We start from the raw sequence: 16,226 nt of genomic DNA, 5'->3' as shown, positions 1-16,226 counted from the left end.
GGGGGGGGGGGGGGGGGGGGGGTAAAGAAGGTAAAAAAACAAATGTATTTGCTCACTGATGCATTTGATGGACTTTGGAAGTGTGGGGAAACACTTGCAGAACAAACTCAGAACGTATATTCATCCTTCAAAAGAGCCTTAAGACAAATAAAACCACTTGTAGAGCACCAACCATCATACTTAAAGTACTAAAACTCAAAGATATTGCTGACTTTAAAACTGCACACATCGTATACAAAGGAAATAATCAATTAATCGGACAGTATCCAGGGGTTCTTTCAAATGAAACAGAACAAACATCATGTAAGGGGAATTTTAAAAACTTCACAAAAGAGTTCATTTGTGGAACAGCTGCAGTGAAAAGATAAAATTATGTACAACAATGAGCAATTGTAAGGGACTATTTAAAATGAGTATATTGAATAAATACAAAGAGGACTCGAGTTGATTGTATTGTGTACTGCCTGTTCTTGGGCTTATATACTATTATGGTATGTCTGGTTTGGATGGGTTATTACTTAGATAGATGGAAAAGAAAAAATGTGTATATGTATGTGCAAATGTGCGTGTAGGTAGATATACTTGGGGGGGAATCAAAGTGTGGGGACTGTGTGTTATTTCAAGCATCAAAGACTTAATTTCTTGCATTCTGATACACATTTGGGCACCATCTTAGGGTGGGAATACCTGTATTCATCCTTTGAGAAGGACAGATAACATTACAAAAATATCAAATACATAATGGAATACGCATAAAGCAGTAAGGGGGCTTTCACATCAGGAACCTAAGCCTGGATCATAAAAGGACAAAATAAAATAGGCTACTTTTATTTGTCTAAAACGTGCGGTCAGAGGAGGATACTAGCTCTCTTCATGTTCTGCTGTGTTAGTTGGGTCACATTAACGGACCCTATATTTCTGAATACAAATATCTGAAGTGAAAGTTCTGTATACGCCGTTGCATATCCTTGCGTATTTTTAAGTGGGTATATTAAAATCCTAGAGATTTCTTAGTGGGTACTACACCACTGTGTGAGATTATGATTGGGTCACTCACCCATGCAGGCGGTGTCGGCCTTCCAGAGGACGGGCACGCCCTCCCTCTCACAGGCTCGGCTGTAGGCGATGAAGGACTCACAGTAGCAGTTTTTATGGACCGGACACTCACACATGTCCGTCACACACGACCTACGGGGAGCAGGGCGATATACAATGTACTTTATTATAGGATTGTCCCAATTGGAGCAGATTTTTTAAAACTGATCGGGGAGCCGTCAGCCGGGTTACCCTACTACAATTATTTACGTCAGTAAATTCAACATTATTCTTAGTAAAAGTAGATTTTATATGTGAGTTTTACAGAAAATGCTAGCTGCACAAAGTTAAATGTATAACTTTTTTCTCGCGTAACTTTTTTATATCAATGAACTTCCGTTCCCCTCAAGCCATTGCCAAATCCATCATGTTTTTTTTAAATCCTCCTTGGCTACTAGCAACTGCTTGGAGGAGGGGTGGTGGTGGTGCGCAATTACGGAAGGCATGTGTCAAGTGGACGGAAATGTGTTTTTTGTCATTATTACGCGTTATAGCTTTAATCTGAAGACATGTTTTAGTTATTTCGTTTACTTATAGTTATTTTTATAAACAAAAAAATGGTGTGCAGTTCTGTCATCTAATACAAATACAAATATCAGATTGGGACTCGGTATCGGCAGATATTCAATATTTAAAAAAAATCGGATTGGGATTCTGGGGCCAAAAAGCTGAGCCTACTTTATTGGACATGGGTGGGTTGTTATGTCATATTTTGGTATTAAATATTCTTCAGATTTAAAAAACAAATAACATTTATTTGCATTTTGACAGCACATTCAGTCCTCTGACCTGTAGAAAGGGGCGAAGTCCACCACACGGTGGCACTTCTGAAACTCCCACGACTTTATCTTCTGGCACTCCCGGTGGGCGCGGAACTTGACTTTGACGCTGCCGGGGCACAGGAAGGAGGTCGGCCGGCGAGGCGGGTGCTGCTGTGAGCATAGCTCGTTTCCCTCCACTCGCCACGATTCGGCAAACTCGTCCACGTCGAACTTGAACTGGCCGTCGCCTCCCATGGTGTCATCACGCTTGTGGCCGTTGTAGTTGCCGCAGAGGCCGCAGAGGCGTCCGCGCAGGTGGGGGGCAGCCACAACCTCCACAAAGCTGTCCCCGTCCCACGTGATTTCCAGACCTGGAGGTGGAGGCAGGAAGACACGGCTTAATGTTGCTAATTCCTTTAGACCAGGGCTGTGAAACTCAAGTTTGACTAAGAGACAAACAGGCTTGTGCAAAATTGAGAATTTCAGAATTGACCTCCATTCAATTCATGAATTGGAATTGGAATTTAATTGACTCCTCCCAACAGGAAGTTAAATTAAATCAAGAAAAACATGCCGGAATATGCAAACTCACTGGTTGTTTGGGAATTTCTGAGTCTCAAAGTCGGGAAATCTGACGAATTCTGTTTTGAGTGTCCTGTAATTGAAGTCTGAAAACTGTTTCTTTCTTTTTGGTTTGACGGACCAAAATGTATTGTGAACTTAAACCTAAATGACTGATATTTGGGCCGAATCCAAATTTGCGAGGACCCACATTTGACCCACGGACCGTGAGTTTGACACATATAGACAATACCTGTTTTCCCACACGCCTAACAGATGTAGGGGCATTTTGTGTGTTTAATGAGTGCTGTTTGCTGACCTGCGATGGTGGTGAGTTTGAGCAGGTATCCGTCCAAGTCGATGTGCACCCCGGGTCCGTGGTAGGGCAGGGCGATGCGGGTGCCGTTCCTCCGGACCGTCAGGTGCTGGTGGAGGCCGAGGATCAAGCCTCCCAGTCTCACCTCAACAGACTGAGTCCAGGAGAAGGAGCGAGTCCGCCGGGCATCGTTCCTCACCAACACCTAGGGGGAAAAAAACGGAAAATACAGGTCAAGTTTTAATGCTTTAATTTGCGGAATTAAATGGAAGTAGATTTGGGATACTTTAGGTTTTTTTTCAGTTTCATTCCGGGCCGTACCATGAAGCTGGAGCCCGGGCTGTTGATGTTGTTCCCCAGTCCTCCAGAGGGAACGCTGCCACAGTCGCGTGTCAGTACGTACTGACAGGTTCCCTGAAAGTTAAAGGTCCTGCCGTCGAAGGTGTTGTAGTGAGGGTCGCCAAACACTGTGCAAACACCCGGCTCTGCGGACGGACGGAGAGGAACAAAGATGGAGTAAATGTAGAAATTGGAGAGACAAATGACCAAAAGAAAATGAAATAAGTTCTGGTAAAATGATCTGATGTTTGAACTTGGATGGCTTAAAATACCAGCAATGGGACATTTAAAAATGAATGAATCTGTCGGCCGAGGAAGAGACAACCAACAATGCAACGATTAAAAAAGGATAAATGTCTGAGAGCGAACAGAAAAAAGATAATTTTATGACAACTGGTCAAATATGAGACATTTATCTGACTCACTCAGAAGTGGAACTGTGGTAGTGTAAAACGCTAGCTTTAAAAACTAAACTAAAATCCACATTATAAATAAGTGAGGTTCATGGAGTCTTTGTAGTCCTAAAAATGGTCCATGACCAGCCATCTTTGTTGACTTTTGCTACAGGTCGCAGCCAAAAAACCAAAGTAAAATGACCCGGAGCAAACCACAGTCTGAACTGAAGTTCATGGGAAACGCTCAGCAGAAGAAAGAGGTTGACTTTTTGTTTTCTTTGCCTTTAAGAAGGACGACAAATATTTTACTTTGATTTTCTTACTAAATACCACTCATTACAAATAATCAACATCTCATTTAACAGCTGCATTAAAACACAATGTTTTACTACAAACAGACTTGGATGAATATATTGAAGATATTTAAAGTCTTTGATAATTCAAGGATGAGTGAATACTCTGGGAAAGAGGAAGCTGGAGGTTTTGGACTTACTCACTTTCAGTGCAGACTGGACAGCAGCCAGTCCTGTTCAAGATCTTGTTCTAAAGGGACGAGGCAGACACGCAGCGTTAGAGACTCTCAGGGGGATTCGACACATTCAAAAGGTAGAGAGACACATCCCAGGGAGAACAGATGGAAAAGATCTGAACAAACGTATTTATAATACGATATGGACTACATCACAAGACTTTTGCTCACTGGGATATTTGGTAACACTCTAAAGAGACATCAGCATGTAAAAGGAAGATGCATATCATATACTAATATATATATTACAGATCATTTCCCATCTGAATCTGATTACAGTCACATTAACAGTAGTTTTGCAGCAGCTACACACACTTACGTGTGTTGAATTAGGATTTAAACCAAAGGAACGATGGAGGGAGAGAAACTGGGAAGATAACAGCTCAAGTGAATTAACTGAGAACAATAAAGATACTAAGATCACACACTGCTAGCAGGAGAACAAAGACTCAAAGTCGCTTGCAAATCTACCTCAAAGCTTAACAACTTACAAAGCTTTACACTGCACTCATTGTTTTTCATTCTTCGGTTCGATTTACTGGCGGAAATAGCATGTGATGTGAAATGAAACACACTTTTCCGAAGTATTCCAGCAACAAATAAATACAAGGATTCAAAATGACAGTTATGAGCTTAAACTAAATCTGGTTGCTGTCCACCAAAGATCTACCAGATTCCTGGAGACATCCTGGTAATAAAACAGTTATACTAACACAACTTGTTTGTTGGCAGAGGGAACAAAGGTAGCAGTTCTGTTTTCATGCAGTCGTTCAAACACATGGAAGAGAAATGAAATGAAAGATAGAAATGGAAGAAAAGCATTTTTGACAAGTTCACAGTCAAACCAGGACGACCGCAAAGACACAGATACTCCAACTTCAACCGGTGAACTCCATCTGGGTAACAGGAAACTCTGTGTGTGTGTGTGTGTGTGTGTGTGTGTGTGTGTGTGGTGTGTGTGTTTCAACTTCCATCCAAAGTGCAGATCAGAGGACTCTTTCACACACTTAGTTTTTGTTGCCTCAGGGAAGCCCTTCATTCGTGCAAACGCACACTCTTTTTTTCTGTCTCTCTTTCTCACACCCACACACACACACACACACACACACACACACACACACACACACACACACACACACACACACACACACACACACACACACACACACACACACACACACACACACACAACTCGTCTGTCATCACATTCAGACGTTCTCTGTACACTCAATACAAACTTCAGAGTCCTAACCTCTGCACAAAGGGCAATCTTTCTCTTTGAAGAGGGCTGCCTTTTGACAAACTGGACACACACAAGCACACACACACTCGCTTTCTCTCTCCCTCTGAAACACACACACACACAGATAGTTTTTCAGGGGCCTAAATATAGGGAACCTCTTCTTTGCTGTCAATCAAACGTCATACAGACAAAAGACTTTTCGGAGACACACTGTCTCCAAAGAGACGCACACACTGCCGACCTGCAGCTGACCGCAGGATGACGGTATGGGAGTCTCTGTGTGTGTGTGTGTGTGTGTGTGTCTGTGTGTGTGCGCTTAGGTGGTTTGTGGTGACCTCTGTGAGAGAGATGAGTCCCACTAATATTAACTTGGACAGGTGCGTCAGTTTGCATGTTATGACCCAGCTAATGTTACCACTACACACCAATCAGAACGTTCTTTTCTCAGGATAAAATGTGTTTAAATGCAGATTCCTTTTAATTTTTGCCAGAAGAAGTCAAGTACACAGTCAGTGCCAGTGCAGGAAAGAGTGTGGGGGAGTAGTGGAGGCTTGTATTTGTGCGCCCAACGAATCAGAAATCAATCAAAATATTAAACCACCACAACAGTCTTTCCCAAACCATACAGTAACAGGCTGCTGGTTTGTGTCCATATGGTGGTATGATGCTATAAGAATTTAGTGTAAAAAACATAAAGTTCCTTATCAATATTTTAATCTGTCATTTTTGAAGGTGCTATAAGTGATGGTGAGCTCAAATTTAACCATTTTGCAATGTACTAGTGAACATAGTAAATAAATGTAAGAAGTTGTAAAGTGAGACTTCTGTGTCTTTTTAATTATAAAACATTTGTAAATTCTGGAGTGTGATCTAGACCTACTCTATCTGTAAAGTGTCTTGAGATAACGCTTGTTATGAATTGATACTATAAATAAAATTGAATTGAATTGAATTGAATTGAAAGAGCTGGTGTGGAAGACCCGGAGGGGGAATACAGGTAAATTTAGACGGACAATATGAGACAAATAATGTGTAACAGCATGTAAACATGTTCTCGTAGAAACCCAAAATAGAAGTATGAACCAGATAATGAGCACAATATGGGACCTTTAACAAAAGCAAATAGTTTAAATTCTAAGATGTAACATACCAATCCGCATGTCATCCTGTTCTCCCCCTTCACAAAAGCACAGCTGCCACATGTTTGTAAAAATGAAGTGTATTCCTAATTGCCACCAAAACCCTAATCCTAGCAATTAAACAGCCATTGGTTAAAAAAAAACATATTTTAAGGGCTTATTTCCAAATGATGCGCCCCAAATGTGAGAAACATTTGTCAAAATCTGAAGTAAAGTAAACACCCGAGGCAGAAATAAAGTCTGAAAACACTAAATCAACAGCATGTAGCGAGTGAAACTTCCATAACTTTTTGCCGGAGACCACACTCAGACCACCTCCACCACCCTGCAGCTGCTGCTCTGACCATAAATGACAGGTGAGGGCTTGTATGAACCGCTGGAAGCGTGTGAACTTGGACCAACGCTGACACCAGCTCTGGCTGTGTGACCGCCAGCAGCCGGTGGTATGCGAGGAATCCACTCCATCACCCATCGGCCGACAGATGACCCCGAGACACCTCTGCGACAGGTGAACGCAGCACAGACCTTACTCCTGCCAGAAGTTCCCAGAGCGTTTGACGGCTTACGCCACGCTTCAGCTGCTCGTGAGATCACCGATGTGCTATAAGGGCACCGTTCTATTGTAGAGGAGAAACCTCGCTGTTATAGAAATCCCCTGGAACGTGACAGGTTCAACAGCGACTGGGTGTCTTTGAGCGAGACACTGATCCCCTGCAGGAAAGTGGATCTAACTTCTATCATAAATCAGACACATAAACCTGTCAAATCGTCTTAATAACAAGCACCGAACTGACCTGAATTGCACACGGAAAGGGAAAATATAAGTCTGTAAATGTATAAATCAAGGAGTGTTGTCGTTTTGAGTCACGCTTGTAAAGTGAAAATATTGGAGTTAGTCGTGGGCAGTAAAGCGTCAGACAGATGAGACAGAGAGAGGGAAAACAGATAAAATGGAGTGACAGAAACAGAGCTGGAGGCTGTTGATAAGTTGTAGGTCAAACTGAGACCGTGACATACAGTATATCCTGCAAACGGGATGTAAGCTGCTGATTGGCCTGGTGGGCCTGTCACTCACCGAGGGGCAGCTGGTGATTGGTACACACTGTTTGGGCCGACACTCGATGCTTCCTTTAACACAGGCACAGAGAGTGCAGTTCACTGCGGACCACATGTCTCCTTCCTGCAGGAGACAGGACACATGTTGCCAAAGATCAGAATACTGTACATCCAGACAGAGATGGACCCAACCATCTTCCATCCATCCATCCATCCATCCATCCATCCATCCATCATCCATCTTTGCACCACCCTTCATACATTTACTCGTCTATGCAACAGCAACCATCTATCTGTCAATGCATCATTCAACTGTCACCCATCCACCATCCTTCCACTCTTCCATGCATCCATCTATTTATCTTTCTATGCATCATCCAACCATCTTCCATTATCCATCCATCCACCCATCTGTGTATGCATTATTAAACCATCACCCAACCACCATCCATCCATCCATGCAGCAACAAACCACCATCTATCCAACCTTCCATCCAACCATCAATCCAATCTTCCTTCCTTCCTTCCATCCATCCATTCAACCTTCCATCCATCTATCCAACCTTCCATCCAACCATCAATCCAATCTTCCTTCCTTCCATCCATCCATTCAACCTTCCATCCATCTATCCAACCTTCCATCCAACCATCAATCCAATGTTCCTTCCTTCCATGTTTCCATCTCTCAATTGTCCAACCATCATCCATCCATCCATGCAGCAACAAACCACCATCCATCCAACCTTCCATCCATCTATCCAACCATCTATCCAATCTTCCTTCCTTCCATCCATCCATTCAACCTTCCATCCATCTATCCAACCATCTATCCAACCATCAATCCAATGTTCCTTCCTTCCATCCATCCATTCAACCTTCCATCCAACCTTCCATCCAACCATCAATCCAATCTTCCTTCCTTCCTTCCATCCATCCATCCAACCTTCCATCCAACCATCAATCCAATCTTCCTTCCTTCCATCCATCCATCCAACCTTCCATCCAACCATCAATCCAATCTTCCTTCCTTCCATCCATCCATCTATCAATTATCCAACCATCATCCATCCTTCATCCATCCATCCGTCGTTTTGTCCATTCTGTATGTCAACTCATCCATCCATACATACATAAAACAATCCATTTACCATCATCCATTCATCTAAAATCACCCATCCATCCAGTCATTATAGATTTCTCCATCTGCCTGTCCATCCACCCAGCCATTGTCTTTCCCTTCATCTTTCCATATGTCCCTATATCTATATGTCCATCATTCATTCATTCATCCAGCCATGCATCTCTCCATTCTTCACCCGTCCCTCCCTCCATCCCTCCAGTCTCCACTCGGCTGTCTCACCCTGTAGATCTTGTTCCGGACTCTGCAGTACTTCACCTCCTCCACCTTCACGTAGGACAGACACTCCTCGCAGCACTGGTCGCCGTGGCAACTACCAGGCCGAGAGCACCGCTTCTTGCACACCACCGTGGAATCCTGGGAGGAAGAAAAACAAACACAGAAGATCAGCTGTATGTAATGTAGTTATGGAATAAACTTCAGATAAAAAGAGCATAGTAGGCTATGTGTTGCTGTGATGGTGGTGGAGGACCTCCAGGCCGGTACCTTGCAGGTGCAGGTGGTGCAGCTGTCGTGTATGAAGCACGTGCCGTTCTCGTAAACTTCGCTGTGGAACAAACAGCTTCCTGAATACAGATCGAACACTTTCCTCTGACCTGACGGGGGGAGGAGGAGGAGACAGTCAAAGACAAGAAACAGAGACACACAAAAACTCACAATAATTACTCATTTTGGTGACTTCTTGGTGTTATTTAGCTTGCTCAAGTACACATGCTTAAAGTTGGGGTTCCCCCTTGCAGGTGCACGCAAGAGATTTATGCAACCTTGCTCATAAGTGAAAGAATAATAAACAATGTTTATTATTTAATGTTAATTTTCATTTCAATCAATTACCACAGCAGCTTAACCCTTGTGTTGGCCTCGGGTCAAGTTTGACCTGTTTTCAAATTTGTCATTATATCAGGAATGTGGGTTCCATACAATCAAATTGCCCCAAAATAACATGGATGCATGCATGTACGTTGTACGGAACCAATGCAACACACTTTGCAGGTAAAATTAGTTATTACTTCCATTTATTTTTGTCTGTTTTATTCTATTTCATAGCATTTTTACACTTAAAAATTAGGTATAGTGTCTATAGGGAGTGTTTATTGACCATGAATAGCCCAAAAAAGTTTTGTTCCAGGAGGACAACAAGTTCATGGTCGCTGGGAAGACAACACAAGGGTTCATTGAATGCGATGAACTACTACAACCATGCCATGAACCACGAGAAAGAGGGAACTACTGGTCTTTACCGAGACATCTGGGACAACACTGTCCAGACGGGGTGTGGCTGAGGTGGGCGGGGCAGGAAAGGACAGGACACACCTCCCTCATGCAGAGAGTCCGCCCTCCCTGGAACAACAACAATAAACCACAATTTAATCAACATCTGACTTCTACACTAAGAGGAATTCTTTTGTGCATTCAACTGATAAAAATGAAAAAGTACATGCCTATTATACTTGATAGCAATATAGTTTGAGGTGTTTTATATCTTTTCTAAACCATTTCTTCACTAATTATCCAAGATTAACACGTTTTGTTATTGTGTATTGGTGTGCATGTAAGCCCACAAACAATTACAATAATCAGCTTCAGAACAAAAGTGTTGTCACTTCGACCGGTTTCATGCGCATAGACTAAAAATGAAATATACTGCAGTTTATACTAGCCTCTTCTATATGAATACTGTTGTTTCTTCTTCTGAGAAACAGAACAGGAAATCACAATATAACACAATTTACATGTGTGTGTGTGTGTGTGTGTGTGTGTGTGTGTGTTAACAAGCCTTCAGGTTGCCCCAACTAACACATCCATGCTGTAAAGTGTTTATGGACGTACCTGTAGGGTTTGTTTGTCTAATGAGGGTTGGGAGGGAAAAAAAATAAAAAGAGGATGTTGTTCCAGCCAAAAGTTTGTTACTCCCAGGAGGATTGCAGGTTAGACTGTGAGCGTGTGTGTGTGTGTGTGTGTGTGTGTGTGTGTGTGTGTATGTACTCACAGTACAGGTGCACTTGATGCAGGGTTTGCCCTCAGGACTGAACTCCTCCTTCTCTTTGTACAGGCGACCCTCAAAGATACAACCTGCAGGAGCAGAAGTTACACACACAACGTTTTAAACACATCACTCGCTTTCTAGTTTCATTTAGTTTGCCTCCACTCACACTCTCACTCACACTCAGACTTTCACTCACACTCTCACTCTCACAACTGAATCATCACTGCCCTTCAGGCTCGTATTCAGTATATAGAGCAGTTTAAAAAATGAGATCAACTGGTTTTTACTGATGCCAATGCACAAAAGATAGTAAATGCAAACATTTAATTTCTTTCTGTAGTTTTTTTATATTTTATTTTTCAAACATTTGAAAATCTCTGTGTCTGTGTTATTTGAAATTCCTCTAGTTTGATAAATGTCTTAACGTTCTCTAAACATACTTAGATACACAAAGTAATGACTGAAGACCAAAACTAGCACATTTTGAGGTGAAAAATGACTTTAATTTATTGAATTTATGTCTTTTATTTTCTTAGAAATCCAGAAGCTTTTAAAGATTTTAAAATAAAAACACAACCTTTAGACATTTGATTATGTAAAACAGGTGTATTTGACAATATGGAGGCCCACAAAAAACCTCAGTGGGACTCAGACTGAGTCAGTACTCACTGGGGCAGGTGGGGCAGCACTTCTTGGGGTGGATCTTGGGGTTCCTGCAGTGGACCACACACTGTACATCCGCCTCTGTGACGACACCTTCCTGTCACAACCAGCAGGTACATCATTATCTCAGTTTGGACATTTTATAGGCTTTTCTTTTGACAGTTGTTTTGTATTTAATCTGTCCATCCTCCATGATTTATATCCAACCATTCTTGTCTTCCTTCCATCTATTTCCCTCCACACTTGATGCCTTTGTTTAAATTTGTAATGTTTCTTACCTCTACTACTGCTTCAATATCCCTCTCTTCACCTTTCCCTTAAATGGATAGTTCAGATTTAAAAATCCACCCGGCACTGTCACTTTTTCCCAGCCATTTTCTTTGCCTCATAAAGGTGAAAAACAGGAATTGCTGTGTCTCTATTATCCTATCCTGTCCTATTCATGGTAGTCTACTCGTGGACATTGCACCATCATCATGTGCTGTGGTAGGGGGGCCCGCCTTGATAAACCAGCATAAAGACGTCCTTTGTTATCCAGGGCTGGGACACACAATCATATAGTTTGATGAAGTACTTATTTGACTTAAATTGCACCGTCAACAATGTAGCTGTCCTCAATTTAGTCCATCCTGTACATCTAATCTGCGTTTTTTTTTCTGTATCCACCGTGTGTGGTTGTGTGTGTTTATCTGTGTGTGTGTGTGTGTGTGTGTGGCGGCAGAAGACGTCTGATGGCTTCAGGGAAAGCACAGGTAAAGTAGGGAAAATATAGTAAATATATAGAGTATACTTAAACTGATTTAGATGTTTGAGGTGTCTAAAATGTGTCTTACATTGTGTGTACATTGCTTAGCTTAATAATGTAGCTTAATGTAGGGCCAAGGTTTCGACACACACACACACACACACACACACACACACACACACACCTGACAGCGTCTGGTTATGCAGGGTTTGGTGGAGCTGGTCCAGGATACTGAGCTGTTATAAGATTGGCCATCCAACATGCAACCTGAGAGGGGGGGAGAGAGAGAGAGAGATAGAGAGAAAGAGAGAGAGAGAGAGAGAGAGAGAGAGAGAGTACATCATATATTAAATATTTACTTTTCTTTGTTTTCATTAATTGTAATCCAAAGAATTTAAACCGTGTCCTTGTCTCTCAAGATCTAATGTTGTTCCTGATTGGCTGTCTAATGTAACACGAAGAGACACGCAGGAAAAACTCTGCGTTACACAGAGACAGGCCTCGCGTGGTAGGAGGTTTTATAAAATGAATATCGAAAAAAAAGTACCAGTATCTACATTTTTTCGGGATACCCAGCCCTAGCTTTGAGTCAGGCTGTAGTCTCTACAGCTGGAGCTACCCAGTGACTCCACACCCACTCGTCCACTCAGCACTAAATCAACAGCCTATTCATTTTGTCCCATTTGCAGTAAGTGGTCTCAGATCAATGTTTAACTTTTCCAAACAGCGAAACAGGATCATAACCATTGATCTGCTTTCCTCAGTGGGAACCAAACCCGGTGATAGTGTGTCAGTGTGGAGGAAGACAGACAGGAGACCCCACAGAGACTCGATCCTGTTCACACACTCAGTCATTGCCAATGCAGATGGATGTGACACCTCTTCTGTCTTCTGGCTTTTAGTAGCCATTCTGAAGCAGAGTATAACTCAATAGTCTTTTTTTGTGGTCATATTGTGGTCACATCAATACTCTTAAATGACATAAACTGGTTAATTAAGGCTGTTTTAAAGTAAATTTCTCCTAATAAAGTGATCCAGTGTGGCTGTGATTCTCTTTAACTGTGTGTATGATTTCATAAAATTAGGAAAACAGTGACATGACATGTTGGAGTCGGGGAGTTTTCCAAAGCAATGACACAGAGGGGTCCTAAATTTGGTGACAGAGCGGCCACAAGACAACCGCACAATAGAAAAGTTAACACGGGTTGTCAGAGAGACGAGGGGCTTTCCATGTCCGAGTTGAGTTTGTTCCACCTTTTAAAACAAAGTGCTGGCTCGTAAAACGCCAAAACCACAAACAAAAGGGCCGCGCCCTGCAGAAAGCGAGGTGTGTGTGTGTGTGTGTGTGTGTGTGTGTGTGTGTGTGTGTCTCAGTCCTTCAAAGATCCTTTTAGAAATCACACCAAATCCTTACAGGGGACTCAGTTCCGTTTAAGACGGGTCAGTTTTATTAGGCTAGTGTTCATGTTCAAGGTGCTCTAAGCGATGACACCATTTTTTGCCACATACAGCCAACATCTCGCCATCCGCCGGCTGCCTGTCCCCAGAAGACACTGTGAAAAGACGCCGTCTCCGTAGACAGCCCGGGGTCCACAAACGGCAACAAAATAGCCTGTGCCAACCTGCACTACCAAACATACACAACCAGTGTTCCAGCCAATAACAGGCAAGAAAGAGTTGGCGGTGGGGTTTGGGGTTGGGGGGTTAGTGCGCTGAAGCAGGGAAGGGAGGGGACGGCATGAGGAGCAGGGAGGTAGTCTCGTTTTGTTTAAAAATACTTCGAACGTCAACAAGAAGTAACGTGACCCAACGTCGTTTTGAGCACCTTTAAGGTTCTCAGAAGTAGAGATAATATAAAAACCTGCATGTGTAGCAGTAAATAAAGCCTGTGTGAGGAGATGAGGATGAGGATCTGAGAGAGTAAAGCAAAGGGAAAAGTTTCTGTCTCATAAAAGTAACTATTCTACAGTCTGTAAACCTAACGGTGAACCCCTTTCACCAGCCATACTGTCTCCACAAACTGCAGCTGTGTGTGTGTGTGTGTGTGTGTGTGTGTGTGTGTGTGTGTGTGTGTGTGTGTGTGTGTGTGTGTGTGAGCAAGAGGGAGGGAGGTAAATAATGCAGCTTTACTCCCACTGGTCATATTTAGGTCTGACCCACTTAGGTACTGTACATTAAATGGTTCCTGAAGGGTGTGTGTGTGTGTGTGTGTGTGTGTGTGTGTGTGTGTGACTGGAGAGGCTCTGGTTAGCATCTCTGTGTTTCTGTACCGGTGTGTTATTACAGTCTCCCATTAGTGCGGAGCAGCTGCAGGTACTGTAGTGCTATAATAAACCATCCCTGGGTAATAACTATTATCACTGCTGGTTGTAATGTCATGGCTGAAGAAACCAAAGGAACTCAGCGCTTACATAAAGGGTTCATTTCCTCCTCTGAGCTCAGTTAGGAGAATCAGAGGACAGTGCAGGTAATGAAACTTTTAACCATGAATACTAGGATTTTTGTTTCCACAATCCTCATACTGTCTCTGTCCGTCTGTCCACCTGTCCAACTGTCCATCTGTCTGTCTGTCTGTCCACCTGTCCGTGTCTTACCTTTACACCTCTCGCAGCAGGCTCCGGTCTGCTTCACCACCAGAGCACAGTCCTCAGAGACCAGTGGACATTTCTCCTGTTTACAGTCTGCCTTCCCCTCCTGCAGCACAGAGAGAAAGAGAGAGAGAGAGAGAGAGAGAGAGAGAGAGAGAGAGAGAGAGAGTTAATTGGCAAGTGTTCCATCATACCGTATGCCATTGGCTTTTTCAGAATCAGAAAAGGTTTCATTGGCGTAATTAGCACACTTATGTGGATTCTGCCTTGGTGAAAGGTGCATACATAAACAAACACCCATATTAAACATTAATATGAAATAAACTATTAATATTAAAAAACAAATGTTGACATACAAAAGTAGTAGGATGGAAGGCTGAATGTGTTGAGCTCAGGATGTGTATGTGTACGTGTATGTGCAGATGTAAAGTCCAGAGTGAATGGTAGTGCAAGGCAGGTTATTAATAACACTCCTTTACTTTTTTCATTTGGTTTCTCTTTTTATTAATGGAAGTCAAACATACTATATGAAAAAAACACAGAAAACCTTTTACGTTATTCATTAATTTTGTTTGTGTGTGAAAAAAAAGTCTTGTTTTAGTTTAGCCGTCATGAACTGTACAGAGTACCAAAAATAAAAGTATTGGATGGATTACATAATTTGACTTGACGGCGGCACAAAATTAAAAGTTAGAAAGTTATTACAGTTCATCCTCCAGGCTTTAATATATTTATAAAATGTCATGGCAATCCATTAAATATTTGGGTGACATTGTCATCCCTACAGCACCTCCACTAGCTAAAAATAACCAAAATTGGACTTTAAATGTGTTCATGACAATGCTTTCACCTCTGTGCTCTGCTATCACAGATGTTTAGAAGTTTGCAGCTTGTTTCTACAGTAAAAGGTGACTCAATCTTCACAGATTAGCTGTGAATTTTCACACCAACTCAACAATCCTCCGGTCACCTTTAGAAACTCTGCACGCTGTCTCCGTCACCGGCACTAACTGCACCGTGGGACTGCACTTGCTTAATCCGCTCCACTTTCACACCAAGCTTTTATTGCTGGTTTTATCCACATGATGTGTGTGTGTGTGTGTGCTTTATTTTACACACTGTGAGGGTTTATAAAGTGGAGGCTGGCGGGTCCCCGTCATGGCCCCGTGGCACCGCGGCAGGCGGCTCTAACGAGGACGGATCAAAAGAGGGCGGAAAATAAAAATCGGAGTGGTTTAATATAGCAGCAGCGCTCCAACTAAACCTAAACCACACTGAGGACAGATGATGTCATGACAAAGGAGGAGGGAGGGAGACACCATGATGGAGAGAGGGGAAAAAATAGAAAGTGAAATAAGCTGAAGGGAAGAGAAATTAGATAAAGGGAAGCGGAAAAGTGCAAAATCTCCTTTTGCACATTCAGCTTCATCCAGAGATCTACAGGAAACTTTCCATCTAAATACAAGAAAAGGTCAATCTGGCAGTACAGTGGGAGAGGTTATATAGAGCCATATGCTGATTTTATAATGGCTGTTTTTTTATGTTATGTGAGGCCCTCTGTCCCAGTCAATATGTGATTTGTCCAACCGTATTAGATAATAATAATAATAATAATAATACATTTTATTTAACAGCGCCTTTCTAACACTCAAGGACGCTTTACAGACAATA

At 42.4% G+C, this 16,226-nt stretch overlaps 1 protein-coding gene across 1 annotated transcript in view; it reads right to left on the bottom strand.

The window, feature by feature from the left end:
- Positions 1-1,049: 1,049 nt before the first annotated feature.
- Positions 1,050-16,226, bottom strand: part of bmper (BMP binding endothelial regulator) — a 32,181-nt gene continuing 17,004 nt past the window's right edge. Inside the window, exons 3-15 of the mRNA XM_034873622.1 lie at positions 14,562-14,661; positions 12,152-12,234; positions 11,229-11,319; positions 10,563-10,645; positions 9,814-9,913; positions 9,059-9,168; positions 8,795-8,929; positions 7,454-7,558; positions 3,965-4,010; positions 3,055-3,218; positions 2,737-2,938; positions 1,885-2,227; positions 1,050-1,188 (exon numbers count right to left, since the gene is read on the bottom strand). Of these exons, the coding sequence (XP_034729513.1) occupies positions 1,050-1,188; positions 1,885-2,227; positions 2,737-2,938; positions 3,055-3,218; positions 3,965-4,010; positions 7,454-7,558; positions 8,795-8,929; positions 9,059-9,168; positions 9,814-9,913; positions 10,563-10,645; positions 11,229-11,319; positions 12,152-12,234; positions 14,562-14,661 (1,701 nt within the window). The remainder of the gene's footprint in view (positions 1,189-1,884; positions 2,228-2,736; positions 2,939-3,054; positions 3,219-3,964; positions 4,011-7,453; positions 7,559-8,794; positions 8,930-9,058; positions 9,169-9,813; positions 9,914-10,562; positions 10,646-11,228; positions 11,320-12,151; positions 12,235-14,561; positions 14,662-16,226) is intronic.

Source organism: Etheostoma cragini, chromosome 6 (genome assembly GCF_013103735.1).
Source record: "Etheostoma cragini isolate CJK2018 chromosome 6, CSU_Ecrag_1.0, whole genome shotgun sequence".
Classification (NCBI taxonomy): domain Eukaryota; kingdom Metazoa; phylum Chordata; class Actinopteri; order Perciformes; family Percidae; genus Etheostoma; species Etheostoma cragini.
The sequence above is the reverse complement of the archived record's forward strand: the minus strand, read 5'-3'. Positions and strand labels throughout refer to the sequence as shown.